Here is a 14,256-nt window from a genome sequence, read left to right as displayed (position 1 = left end):
CTCCTCCCTTTTGAAGAGGGAAGCCTGGCAGGGGTCCTTTTGGATGCCATACAACAGAACAAAGATGGAACTTTTGAAGAGGGAATTGGCCAATGGTATCCTTATTATAGAGATCACTATCTCAAAACTAGAGATTTAAAACCAAGTATGCAATTAATGTCCAAAAGGAAAAAAAAGGCACGGGGGGGGGGGGATACATGAAGCTTATATATGTAAATTTATTAGGAGTATCTCGTAATTACTTCTTCAGGCTCAAGACACAAAGAAAACTACTTCTAAAGTAAAAAATATCAGGAAAGAGAAAGCCAAAAGGTACAAACCAACCAGTGAGGGAATGAAGGGAGCAATAATCCCACCAACTCGGGAAAACATCGAACATGCACCTAATCCAACATTCCTGGAATGAAAGACAAAGGATCAATGTCACTTCCAGGGAAAGTTATACAGTTTTTTTTAAAGCAATATATGAAGTACATAGACACATCCAAGACAAAATCCCTTTGAAATTGCTCTGACTGTGGTGTTCATAAATCTTTCAAACTTTATAGCTACTATCTTCTATAATGTCTTAGAAATATTTATCACAGTCAAGAAATATAAGGCAATAAGAAAAATTGGTATGTAAAAATACTGAACAGGAATTTTAAAAAATGAACTGGAAAATGACTTTCAATGATTCAAAGAACAAAGAAAAATCACCAAGATAAAGTAAACTAACTGGAAAACCATGATCTCTGCAAAATTTCTCTAGGCTTAAACAAATGAACCACATTACAAGTATATTCTTGGTCTCCCTTTGGTCTCTACATGTTGCCCCAATAGCTCCCTTCTTTAAACCAGGCCTAGAACTTATTTTTGTAATACTAATACTACACTCACTTGCTATTTTTTTCACCACAAACTGAAGGATATTCTCCATCAGCAACTCTCTCAGAAATCCCATAAACTATAGCTGCCCTACAAATCTCCATATATCTTTCCTACTTTGGTAGGAAAGAATAGCAGTTCTACAGTCCAAAGAATTACATTTGAATCCCTACTCTGCTATTATCTGTGTGACTTAACTAAGTCATTCAAATTCTCTGGGCCTCAGTTTGTCTGTAAAAAGGTATGAAAAGAAAAAAGTTGGACAAGGTTACTACATGCTACTTTTTTTTAAAAAATGTTATTTTTCTTACCTACATGTAAAAACAAATTTTAACATTTGTCTTTTTAAAATTCTGAGTTCTAAATTCCTTCCCTTCCCTCCCCATCATTGAGTAGGTAAACAATTTGATATAGATCATATGTCTGTAGGCATGCAAAACATAATTTTATATTAGCCCTGTTGCAAAAGAAAACATAAAACCCAAGAAAAATAAAGTAAAAAGTATACTTTGTTCTGTATTCAGACTCCATCAGTTCTTTCTGTAGGAGTGGATAGCATCACTCCTACATTAAGAATTATATTGCATCATTCTATCGATGAGAATAACAAAGATATCACAGCTGATCATCATAAAAAAATTGTTGTTACTATGTACAAAGATCTCAATTCTGTTCACTTTTGCATCAATTCATGTAAGCTCTCAGGCTTTTCTGAAAACATCCTACTCATATCTTATAACACAATAGTATTCTATCAAAATCATATACCACAACTTATTCAGCTATTCCCCAACTGAAAGGCAACATCTCAATTTCAAAAAGAAAAAAATTCAAAAATTCACAAAAAAAATCACTATATTTTTATTTGTTTTGTTTTGTTTTTTAGGTTTTTGCAAGGCAAACAGGGTTAAGTGGCTTGCCCAAGGCCACACAGCTAGGTAATTATTAAGTGTCTGAGACCGGATTTGAACCCAGGTACTCCTGACTCCAAGGCTGGTGCTTTATCCACTACACCACCTAGCCACCCCAAAGTCACTATATTTTTATACAGAAAGGCCCTTTTCCCTTTTCTTTGAGCTCTTTGGGATATAGACTTTGCTGGGTCAAAGGATATGCATAATATTAGCTATAGTTCCAAACTGCTCTCCAGAATGGTTGAACCAATTTACAACTCTACAAACAGTATATAAATCTTCCAATTTTTTCATATCTCCTCCAACATTTGTCATTTTCCTTTTCTGTCATATTAACCAATCTAAGAAGTATGAGGTGGTACCAAAGAGTTGTAATTTGTATTTCTCTTATCAATAGTGATTTGAAACATTTTTCCTCTGATCCTTTCAAACTCAAAAAATCCAACAACAACCATTTATGAACTAATAAGGTCCTTGGACACTGATAGTGTCATTGGGTCTGTTCCCAAGATTTCCCAAAATGATGATAATAGTAGGGCTGTATGGTTGGCAAGGCAATTTATATACTTTTACTTATTTGATCCCCACAAAAAGTCTGTGAGATAGATAATGTGAATTTTACTAATCTTATTTTAAAAATGGGAAACTGAGGCATGGAACAGATTCAATAACTTGCCCCTAGTCACACATCTACTAAATGTTAGTAGAGTTTGAGCTTGGGGATCTCCTAACGTCTGGTCCAATCCTATTTCTCCTCCATCTCCTCCATTACTAGATCTTCAGAGGCAATATCACCCCCAACAAGGGCTTTTGTAGAAGGCATCTGCTATTATTTATCAGATCACATGAAGAGACAAAAAAGATGCCTGAAGACTGAGAGAGGTAAGGAAATATGTCATTCATATTTGGAACAGACAAAAGTTACAGTCCAATCTGTTTGTCTTTGCTGAATAGAACAGTAGACCTGATTTTTAAAAAACCAAGAACACAATGGCAACTTTCTGCTATTCTTCACTTGTTTCTCAGTTGTTTGATGTTTGGTCCTTCACTTTTTAAAAAGACCATGACCTCAGGCATGTGCTACCATGAGCACATGGATTGGATTTGAGGGAGGGAGATGCTGTGCTAAGTCACCAGCCTCATTTTCTCCTCCAGAGTCATCAGGATCCAGTGGCCAGATAGGAATCAGGACTGGAGATGGCCCTGGATATGAGGCAGTCAGAGTTAAGTGACTCGCCCAAGGTCACACAGCTAATAAGAGTCAAGTGTTTGTAGCCAGATTCAAACTCCATCCTCCTGTCTCCAAGGTGGGCACTCTATCCACTGTGCCACTTAGCTGTCCCTGTCAGCTGTATTTGATGCTTTGGGACCCTACTTGGGGTTTTCCTATCAAAGATACTAGAGTGGTTTGCCATTTTCTTCTCCAGTTTAGTGTATAGATGAACAAATTGAACTAAACAGGGTTAAGTGACTTGCCCAGAGTCACACAGCCAGTTAAATAGGCAAGACTAAATTTGAATTCAGATCTTCTTGACTTCATACTTGATACTCTACCACCTAGATGCCTTCACTTATTCTTCTGGTGCTGGGTAGGACCTCATTTTGATATTGAGTCTAGATTAGAGCTCTGGACTTTTTTTCTTTTTTCTTTTTGCAAGGCAAATGGGGTTAAGTGGCTTCCCCATGGCCACACAGCTAGGTAATTATTAAGTGTCCAAGACTGGATTTGAACCCAGGTACTCCTGACTCCAAGGCCAGTGCTTTATCCACTGCGCCACCTAGCCGCCAGAGCTCTGGACTTTTAAAGGGACATAGAGAACCCACAGGAAGCACAGCAGTGTTTGACTCAGGTCAAACATTACTTCCTAAATATTTTCTATAATGCCATCTCCACCAATAAACTTATATTACTTTTGATATATTTTGCATCTACTGATATGTGTAGATTTTTTTTGACCTGATAGGTCATAAGACTTTTTTTGAAAGATGGCATTGTTTCTTTTCATCACTATATTTTTAGAACTTAATACTATTTATTTTATTTGCATACAGTAGATGCTTAATAAAACTTGCTGAACTATATATAATAGATAAAGAAAGCAAAAAAAAATTCCTTTTTCCCGATTTATATTAGATTAGTTAGTCCACAACATGTCAACAGGATCCAAGCAAAAACTGTTATCCCCACCCCAATGACAACTTTTTCAAGCCAGTTTTACAAGTTTAAAAATATTGCAGTGTCAGCTAAGGCAGGTAGATATTTTCCAGAAGCCTAAGGATCCTGAAGGAAGACTTGGGAAGAGATACAAACTGCCTGAACAAGGGTTCTTTGATGGATCCTTACCTGATGACAGTTGGATAAAGCTCTGATGTGTAGATGTAAACAATGTTAAAAGCAGCGCTGATGGTCAGTTTTCCGAGTAAAGACAAAGAATGACTATTCACCACTGCAAACACCCCTGTGTCTAGAAAAGAGAAGACAAACCAATGTAGGAGATCCTTAGCAGAGATGAAAATCCTCCTTCAAAGTTTCATAGAATTTAAGAAAAAAATGGGAGGCTTTAAATCAATCTTGAAGAATAGAATGGCTGGAGTCTCTAATTTAGGGAGAAAACTCAGCAATCAAGAGATGGATATTTTCCTGTCTTCCAGTTATAAGCATCATAGCTTACCCAGAACATGAGTATTACAAAATATGCCCACCCTCTAGTAACTTCCGACCAACAGCAATAGCCACCTGCAACCTCCATAGATGAAGTCAATTGAGATAGTGAAAAACTATTTGGTTTGACAAAGAACTAATTTGTACCTACTTCATACTTTGGTATATATTTAAGAATGGTAAAAGAATTGCAGTCTTACAATTGGAAGGAAAGGAAAAGAAATAGGGAATGGAATAAGCATTTATATATCACCCACAGAGTTCTATACAATGTCTTGTTGTTCAGTAACTTCAGTTGTAGTTGACTCTTTGTGTCCCCATCTGGGATTTTCTTGGCAAAGATGCTGGAGTGGTTTGCCATTTCCTTCTCCAGATCACTTTACAGATGGGAAAACTGAGGCAAAGAGAGTAAAGTGACTTGCCTGGGATCATGTGACCAGTAAGTGTCTGAGGCTGGATTTGAACTCATGAAGATGAGTCCTCCAGATTCCAAGCCTAGTGTTCTGTGGACTATGGCACAACTTAGCCACCCCTAGTTATTACTAGTGTTTCCTCCTGAAGACTTTCTTAATTAATTTTGCCCATTGTGATAACTTTGATGCACCTATGACCCTATCATAAGCTCATATATAATAATTTGTACTATAGCAAATCTTCTCTTTTCATATTCTTTGTAATTGCTTTCATCAAATTTTAATTTGGTTCTTAATTTAGACTCCATTGTTTTGAGGTATTGAACTATATCCTTTGTCTTTTAAGGATCCCTCAAAATCATTCATAGAAGGCACTATGCAGAGGAAGTCCTAATTCTTAATAATCTGAGGACAGAATGACAAAAACAGTCCTTGATCTCAAGGATTTTATATTCTACTAGAAGCAATAAGGACAGGACCTCATCCCTTACATTCTCTGTATTGTACACCATTCTTGGTCTGTAGGACATGCTCACCATCAATATTTATCAAATGAATAACAAGATGGATACTTGAAGGTCATCTTAGAGGAAGAAACTACAGTTGCACTAATTCTGGATTTCTAAACAGAAAGGAAGACAAGAGCTACAAATAACTGTCTACTCCTAGGAATCACAGAATCATTCATAGCATCTCATCAGGCACTATCTTCCCTGCCTGGTTCTGAAATCAGTCTTCATTTACTTTCAAGCTTGGATATGCCAAACTCTGCTATCTGGGGCCATGTCTTCCCCTCTTGCCAGATTACCTAGAAAGAAATCCCAGTTCTTGCATTGCAAGCCTTGTGAAAAAGAACAACTCATAAAACCCACTACGGAAAATTCAGTGAACAAGCAATGACTCATGTCTTTTGGCCTTCGTTCTTCTGGGTATTTGGTTGAGCTTTAAACTGTGTTTTTTAGGTTTTTTTGGAGCTAAAAAGAGAACAGAACAACTTCATCTATTTTTTTTCCCAACAAACAAAACAAAACTGAGTGAGTCAGTATAATGAGTTGGAGCAGTAGGGTGGCCCAGAGAGGTGTGTTCACCCGCCAGGTTCTGGAAATGATCTTTGGAAATGATGTATTATGAAGTCCCTAGATAGCACCAGCTTGGAGATATTGTGCACCTTTGACAGCATGTTATTGGCTTCTCATCCCATAGTTTGGACTTTTAAAGAAAATCCTTACTGATAAAAATCTCCAAAATTCCAAAAACATCTCCAATAGGATACACATAATGATAGCTAAGTCTGGAAAAGGTCTGTCACAAAGGACATTCGGGACCATTAAGCTGATTTTGCAGCAAATCCCTAGAATTATGATCACAGAGATTTACAGCAGGGAAGAACTCCAGAAGCCATCAAATCCATTCTCCCAGCATTCCTGAATGAGTGCTACCTTGTGTGGTTTTCCACACTTATCTATAACATATCTATTTTTCCACTGTTATCTATAATCACAATCTGGGCTTGTGGGTAACCAAATATATGGTCTAGGAGGACTTTGTACTTCACCCATAGGCTTGCTGCTCTTAATTCTTCAGCTTCATTTATTCATCTGCAAATGAAGTTCTTGTTAACAGCAGCTCTTACTGAGTATATAACTTGTGACGATAAAATAGTGACCCAGATCTTGTCTTTCCTAGAAACTATTGCACTCTTCTAAGTAATGGAAGTCTTCATACTTTCAGAGCCTCTCTTTGGGAGCCGCCATAAAAGTCCATTTACAAGACAAACATTAAAATTAAAGTCCACTGTTTTCTAACTTCAATTTTTATCTTGTGTCTGATCAAATCAATTCCTTACTTTACTCCCTAGATTTGACATCAGATAGCTAATGATTGTTTTTACATCCATATAAAATCCATCTTCAAATCATAAAGGTTGGTTACCAGTGAGAACATTCAAAAGGAAAATATACTGAAGGCTCTGAAGGCTATTCTCAAAATGAGTTATAATCACTGGATTAGTGTTTAATTCTTAGAGCAATCACTTTGAAGTGGCAATGTTTGGATGTCTAAGCAAGGACTAGAATGTTAAAAATTCAATCTCATTCTCTTAGTCACCCCCCATATAATGGTATGAGGTTCTTGGTTTGTTTCTGAAAAGACTAGCAGAGCACAGCTGGGTAAGAAAAGGTCTGGGATGATGATAAAACAATTTGTTAATTGAGGAACCAGTTTTGGTTTTTTTTTTTTGGTGGCAGTTACAGATGGTGAAATTTGGAATAGCAAGTTCTTAATGGTAATACTGGGCATGGGTCAGGTGAAACTCATTTCAAATACAAGATTCTCATACATTTATGCCAGGGAAGGCAAAAGCAAACGTTTTACACTGACTCAAATCTGTGGCTAAAGTTGGGTGAGTTAAAAGGGAAAAAAAAAGGAAGAAGAAGGCAGAAAAATCCTTCAAAGTCAGAATGTTGGCCCATCCAAGAGGAAGAAAAACAAAACAAAACACACACAAAAAAGTCAACCCTTTAGAATCTGATGAACACTTTGTAAAAATTATCTCATATATCTCTTTCCCTTAATCCTAATTCCTCATATCAAAAATTACTAATCTGTAAAGATGTTTATCAAAATATGTATTTACAACGCTAACCTGACTGTTCACCACTGAGGGGAAGGGGGTGGGAAGGGAAGGTAGAAGGAAATTTTGTAACTTAAAAATATACATGTGCATATGGATGAAAATAAATTTTTAAAAAAAGAATGGGAATGTTGGAACCAGATTGTTCCATGAAAGGGTAATGGTCTATGTTAAATGATGTTGAATATTCAACTGTTAGGAGGCAGCCAGGGAGGGACTAGGCTTCAAAAAAAGGTTGGCCAGAGATTTGATATAACAGAATACAACCTTAAAGGTCCTCTCTAAAAGTATATATCCTATGCACATATTAAGATCAGATATTATTCCTTAAAAGATGAGGCAATAAAGAACTAATAAGAAGAAAGTTGTAAAACAAGGAGATGTATGCTTGCCAATGGGTATCTACCACTATCAGGTAAATCCAGTTCTGGTGCACATGGAAAAAAATCCTCTTTCAAATAACATGTGCTGACAAAGTCAAGCCCCAAGGCAATGTACAGATTTCTAAAGAGAATTCACAATCACTCCAAAAAATTTTGCTTAATAATTTGAACTGGAAAACCAAGTGGATAAAGAATGCCTATTGTCTAACTCCACACGGTTCAGTTATATAGACAATTCATTATGCTAGTCCATCAGTACACAAATCTTTTAGCATTAATAGTTTTTAAACATAAAAAATAATATATCACAGGAACTCTTTGTTTCCCTGAAAATTGTCTCATATTGGTCAAATGTCATTTCTCTGAATGATCTTATGTCATCCTACTTACTGAGGCATACCACTGTGGCACAAAAAGATCTATTAAAAGAATCATCAATTGTAGTTGGATGGGATAAGTAGAACTCTGTGATGCTACTCAAGTGAATCTATCATCTTTCATTTGGAAGTTCCCTTCAGCAAATCAGATCACAACCCACCCATACCTGTTCATACTGTATGAGTTCATCTGATGTTGCCACAGAGTGTCTTCCCAATGTTCTAGAGGCCTTCCTTACTTTCTCCTGATTTGAGGAGGTCATCAGTAGAATGCTCTTGCTGTCCAGTTGTCTTACTTCACTTTCGCCATATGAAGAGTTCAACTTCTCTTATCATATTTCGCTGATGATGCCTTTTATTCCTGTTATTTTTGAACTGCCTTATTACTCACATGTTAAAATCTGTCCATGCCCATAATTCACCTTTCCATTGACCTTCATGTAACATTAATTTTTAAATTCTTCTGACACTGCCATATTCCATATCTTCCAATAGAATTTGGCATTAAAAGTATGTGTCTTTGTTCCAATCTTGGGATCATTAAAAAGCTTCATAATTAAAAACATCACTTGAACAAAAATATTCATAGCAGTCCTGTTTGTGGTGGCAAAGAACTGGAAATTAAGTAAATGTCCTTCATTTGGGGAATGGCTTAACAAACTGCAGTATATGTATGTCATGGAACACTATTATTCTATTAGAAACCAGGAGGGATGTGGGAATTCAGGGAAGCCTGGAGGGATTTGCATGAACTGATGCTGAGTGAGATGAGCAGAACTAGAAAAACACTGTATACCCTAACAGCAACATCGGGGAGATGATCAACCTTGATGGACTTGCTTGTTCCATAAGTACAACAATCAGGGACAATTTTGGGCTATCTTCGATGGAGAATACCATCTGTATCCAGAGAAAGAATTGTGGAGTTTGAACAAAGACCAAAGACTATTACTACCTTTAATTTAGAAAAAAAACTCTATTATCTTATTATGTAATTTTGCTGTCTTTCATACTTTATTTTTCTTCCTTAAGGATATGATTTCTCTCTTATCACATTCAACTTAGATCAATGTATACCACAGAAACAATGTAAAGACTAACAGATTGTCTTCTGTGGGTGGGGGGAGGGAATCAAGATTAGGGGAAAAATTGTAAAATTCAAAATAAATAAAATCTTTCTTAAAAAAGAAAAAGCTTCCAGTGGATAGAGCATGGGCCCTAGAGTCAGGAGGACCTGAGTTCAAAGGTGACCTAGGTAACTTAATAGTTACCTAGCTGTGTGGCCTTGGGCAAGCCACTTAACCCCATTTGCCTTGCAAAAAACCTAAAAAAAAAGCTTCATAATTTCTTGAAGGCAATCCAGTCTACAGTCTTTGTTCTTATCTATTATAACTCTTATTTTGGGGATATAACATGGGTAATTTCATAAAGGGCCTTTTGTGTAAAGGTCCAAGTAGTGGGAACTAGTCTAATTGTATACCTCATAGGAACAGATATACTAATGTGGCAAAGAATTTTTCAACATAAAGATATAATAAACTAAAGAGCAGCTAATAAGAGAGTAAAAGATATAAATGAACAAGGAAAGAGAAGGGACAAAGTGGCTTAAAATTATGGGGTTTGGACAGGAAGGTCCTGGGAAGTTCAGGAGAATTGAAACAGCAAGGTGACATGCTTAATAAATATTTGGTGACTTGACAAAGATTCAGATTGTGAACATTATGTGGACATTTTCATAATGTATCTGATTAAATACATAAGTATTTGTTGTGCACTTGGTCTCAGGGCATTGGGGTGAAATCTGATTAAGGCATTCTGATTTATTCTACATTTGTCCAGGGAAGTCTCCTATTAATTCAAATTATTCTAAATCTCTGAAGGGGAAGGGCCATGTAAATGGGAAAGGTAGCAGTACTATTTTCTAATATTTTAGTGGCCTTTTTTTCCTAATAATTCCTGGGCACTGGAAACAAAAACTCAAGAAGATGAGAAAGGTCTCTTTTATACTTCATTTTATAATTTAAAAATCTTCCAAAGAATTGGAAGTGTGAAAAGTACCTGACCAGTTGAATTCTGGAGTTGACTTCTGGATCTATTATATTTTTTTTTAATTAAAGATTTTATTTATTTTGAGTTTTACAATTTTCCCCCAATCTTACTTCCCTCTCCCACCCCCACCCCCTACAGAAAGCAATTTGTCAGCCTTTACATTGTTTCTATGTTGTATACTGTGGATTCATTATATTTTTAGAAATAAAAATTATTTTCTTTAAAACAAAACACTTAATAGCAACAAAACTAAGATAAATTCCATCTAATGAATAAGGTATTCTGTTGATCTGAGTTGGAAAGCCTGGTGAGCATCCAATGAATGCATACTCTCAGGTGAGAAGCAGTAAGAAATTGCAAAGGAAGGAGGATACATGTTCTCTGACTTCAAGTAGTTCTCTGACCCAGAGCTCCCACTGGGGAAGTTGTAATTTCTTTGAAAGAGGGAATCTCCTTTTAGTTTTTATTTCCTTCTAGGTGACACCATAGAAAATAGTGCTGGGCCAGAAGTCAGAAAGAACTGAGTTCAAATACAGCCTCAAATATTAGCTTTATGACCCTGGTTAAGTTATTTAACCTCTATTTGCCTTTATTTCCTCATTTGTAAAATGACAATAATACCTACCTCCCTGGATTGTTGTGAGATAAAATGAGATAATGTTTGTTAAAAACACCTAGCACAGTGTCTGACATATGAAATAATATCAGAGGATTGGAGAGGTCAATAAGTCTGACCTTTTCATTTTTACAGATGAGGAAACTGAGTCCTAGGGTGATTAAATGACTTCCAGAGGCTCACATAGCTAACATTTAAGGTGGGTTCTGGACCCAAGTCTTCCTGACTTCAGGTTCAGTGCTTTCTCCACTATACCATGAATATGTATTGATTGATAGGATCTTGCCTAGGCTTCCTTATGACCAACATTACACACTCAGAGGTGACTACTCCAGGTTAGGAGAATGATCCTAGGGCCACAAAGCAGAGATTTTTTTCTGTGGGAAGCTAAAGGGTCCTTATCATGATCCAATTAGCAAACCTGGCCCCAGTAGTATGATGTTCTAGTCATCCAGATGGTAGCTTAATAGCCTGAAAGAATTAATAATGCACTGCTCAAAGTTCATTATTCACCCAGAGAGCAGCTAACTCACCAGGAAGGATCTGGTCCATTATGTCCAACACAATTGCTAAAGAATATACTATCATAGAAATGAAGCGTGGCATATGGCAGACTCTACCAACCTAAGATCCACCATTATCAAAAATGCTAACAAAAAAAAAAACCTGGCAAGAAAAATAAAGCCAATGTACCTTTTTTTTCTGGAAGAAACATCACAATAAGACAAGCCAGTCCTCCAAGGCACAGAAAAACTGCTAAGGTCCGCTTGCGACCAAACCTAAAGGAATCAAAACAAATGAGACGTGCCTATTAATTATCTCCTAAGTCCACTTGTTCCTCCCTCCCTGACTCTTTCTTTGGCTTCTTCTGGTTTCACTGTATGTGAACAAATACCCATACATACAACAACAACAACAACAACACACACACACACACACACACACACATATATATCATCTAGATATAAATAAATATATGAATATATACATACATGTGTATCTGTATATCTGTGCCTTTTTTTATTCAATAAAATGGTAAGTGAAGATGACTGGGACTCAACATGAAAAGAATCAAATCAAGGAACATTTTCTAGATGACAGGTGCAAATAATGCATTAATTGAGCCAGCAGAAGATGTAGCTAGTCTTAAAGGCTATTGATTTTGGCAACAGGCACCACCCTGCCAATACTGCAAAGATGTTCATTCACCAGTTTCTCATGGGTGTGCCATTAAATTGGACAGGTATCAGGTTTTCAGAATGAACCCTTAAACATGTTGGGAAAGAGCTCTTCTTTGACTTGTCTATTAACTGGTGTTGTGATTGGCCAATTCAGCCCATTTGATAAACTTTGTAAGATAGTGGGTTTGTTGCCACTGTAGCCACACTAAGCCAAGTATTCTTAATCTAAGCATAGATTAGATTGCGTATAGACAGCCAGAGAGTTTAAATGGGAAAAAAAATCTATACATATGTTTATATGTATATGTATATAAACATACACAAACATAGATATCACTAACCTCTAAGTTAAAGTTAACATTTTTTTCAAACACTGAAAAAGCAATCATAGGCTCCATTAGACCTGCCATAGGGTTCCATGAGACAAAAAAAAGTTATGAACGTTTGCATTAATTAGAAATATTCTTTTTTAAATTTTTTTAAGGTTTTCTTTTTTTTTTTTTGCTAGGCAATGGGGTTAAATGGCTTGCCCAAGGTCACACAGCTAGGTAATTATTATGTGTCTGAGGTTGGATTTGAATTCAGATACTCCTGATTCCAGGGCTGGTTCTCTATCCACTGCGCCACCTAGCCGCCCCTAATCAGAAATATTCTAAGGATATAACATTAGGTCTGATAAACATGAGGGGATTAAAAACATGAGGGGATTTTTCAACAAGGCTCATAAGTCACAGTTTTCTCATCCCTAACATGGGTAATAATCTCTGGGTTGTTGTTGTGGGGTTCAAAAGAGATAATGCATGTAAAGAATTTTGTGAAGCTATAAAATGCAGTTATTATTATTATTATTACTACTATAGTTATTATGAAAAACATTTATCCTAAAAATGAAGTTTTTCATATACAAATGAAACATGCCTAAGTTAGGGGTTCATCTGACACTGAGGTAAACCCAGAGAAGATCCTACTCCCCTCTTCATGTCACTAAGTTCCTTCCATAAAAAAATTAATTTTAATAATTTACATTACATATAAATTATATAATTTAGGCCTAAATGCTAAAAACAACTTATTTATCTTTGATTTCAACTTTCTCAAATATGTAGAACTTGGAAGAACAAAAGATCTCGCAGAGCAAACTCGTCTATTAAAGGCTCACATAGACATTTCTTGTAGAAACCCTCACTCAGAGTCTACTGGTGCTTTGAGGATGATGATAATCAGATGTTATCTCATTTAAACTGCAGTCCAAGTCCAGAGTAAATAGGAGTCAGCAAAAAATAGAAGTAGGAACTGCTGAAGCCACATGCCATGGAAACAAGCAAGACGTGAGAGTTGACAGCAAGGAAAGAGAGATAACAACGAAAAAAGAGTTCTCTCCCTCCTAATATCAGAGTAATCTGGGGTCATTTAGTACAGAGGTAAGTAGCATAAACCTCAACAGTCCCTGAGGGCCAGAGTCCAAGACAAGCCTAATAATGTTCATGCTGTCCTGTTAAGAAGGCAGGAGGAATGTCTGCCTTTGTTTAAGCAGAGATGCCTCTGCAATTTCATAAAAATGATTAAAACAAAACAAGTTTTTCCCTCTTAAGGGGCAAAGCTCTGGTTGTTAGGACCATTGGCCTTTATTGAGAGAGCTCATTTTCTCAAGGATGTCAGATAAGTGAGGTGCCACATGTGAGGTCTAAAAGCAGATTCGCTGGGGAAACAAAAGTGTATAACCACTAACCATCACCACTGGCACTTGGTTTTATGGTGTACAATGACTTCCAACCTCTACCAAAACTTTAATCTGCTGCCTCATTTTTGTGTGTGAAGGGGAGCCTGAAAGGCTAGGGGGTAATGGCAAGTATTATCAAGCTGGAAAATTTCCATATACATGCCCAGGGATTGTCTGAAGATCTGTCACTCAAGTACTGTTGAAAAGGTTGGGGCAGCTCACTAATAGGGTCACTGAATAATAAGGAGGGGTTGGGACAATTATAACTCAATAAACCAAATATTAAGGCAGAACAGGATTGGCAGAGAAAGTATGCATATGGATGAAATCACCCATGCACAAAATAATTTAAAGAAGTTCCAACTAAAGAGTTTTACTGGCACCTTTTGTTTTCATATCACCTTAATTTTCCTTCAGCCTCCCTCTCCCTCCCAGAGAGCCA

The 14,256-nt window shown here is 36.6% G+C and overlaps 1 protein-coding gene and 1 long non-coding RNA gene across 3 annotated transcripts in view; one reads left to right on the top strand and one right to left on the bottom strand.

Moving 5' to 3' along the window:
• Positions 1 to 14,256, bottom strand: part of SLC22A15 (solute carrier family 22 member 15) — a 97,550-nt gene that overhangs the window by 13,328 nt on the left and 69,966 nt on the right. Inside the window, exons 8-10 of one of the 2 annotated variants that reach the window (XM_074188516.1) lie at positions 11,607 to 11,692; positions 4,126 to 4,246; positions 325 to 397 (exon numbers count right to left, since the gene is read on the bottom strand). In XM_074188516.1, the coding sequence (XP_074044617.1) occupies positions 325 to 397; positions 4,126 to 4,246; positions 11,607 to 11,692 (280 nt within the window). Of the gene's footprint in view, positions 1 to 320; positions 398 to 4,125; positions 4,247 to 11,606; positions 11,693 to 14,256 lie in introns of both variants that reach the window. The other variant, XM_074188517.1, reaches the window with a different exon arrangement.
• LOC141488449 (uncharacterized) overlaps positions 1 to 14,256 on the top strand; it is a 35,823-nt gene that overhangs the window by 20,757 nt on the left and 810 nt on the right. Inside the window, exons 2-3 of the long non-coding RNA XR_012468682.1 lie at positions 2,557 to 2,663; positions 13,201 to 13,515. This is a non-coding gene — a long non-coding RNA (uncharacterized LOC141488449). The remainder of the gene's footprint in view (positions 1 to 2,556; positions 2,664 to 13,200; positions 13,516 to 14,256) is intronic.

Source organism: Macrotis lagotis, chromosome 5 (assembly GCF_037893015.1).
Source record: "Macrotis lagotis isolate mMagLag1 chromosome 5, bilby.v1.9.chrom.fasta, whole genome shotgun sequence".
NCBI classification, from domain to species: domain Eukaryota; kingdom Metazoa; phylum Chordata; class Mammalia; order Peramelemorphia; family Peramelidae; genus Macrotis; species Macrotis lagotis.
Note: the sequence above shows the minus strand (reverse complement) of the source record. Positions and strands in the feature narration are given on the sequence as shown.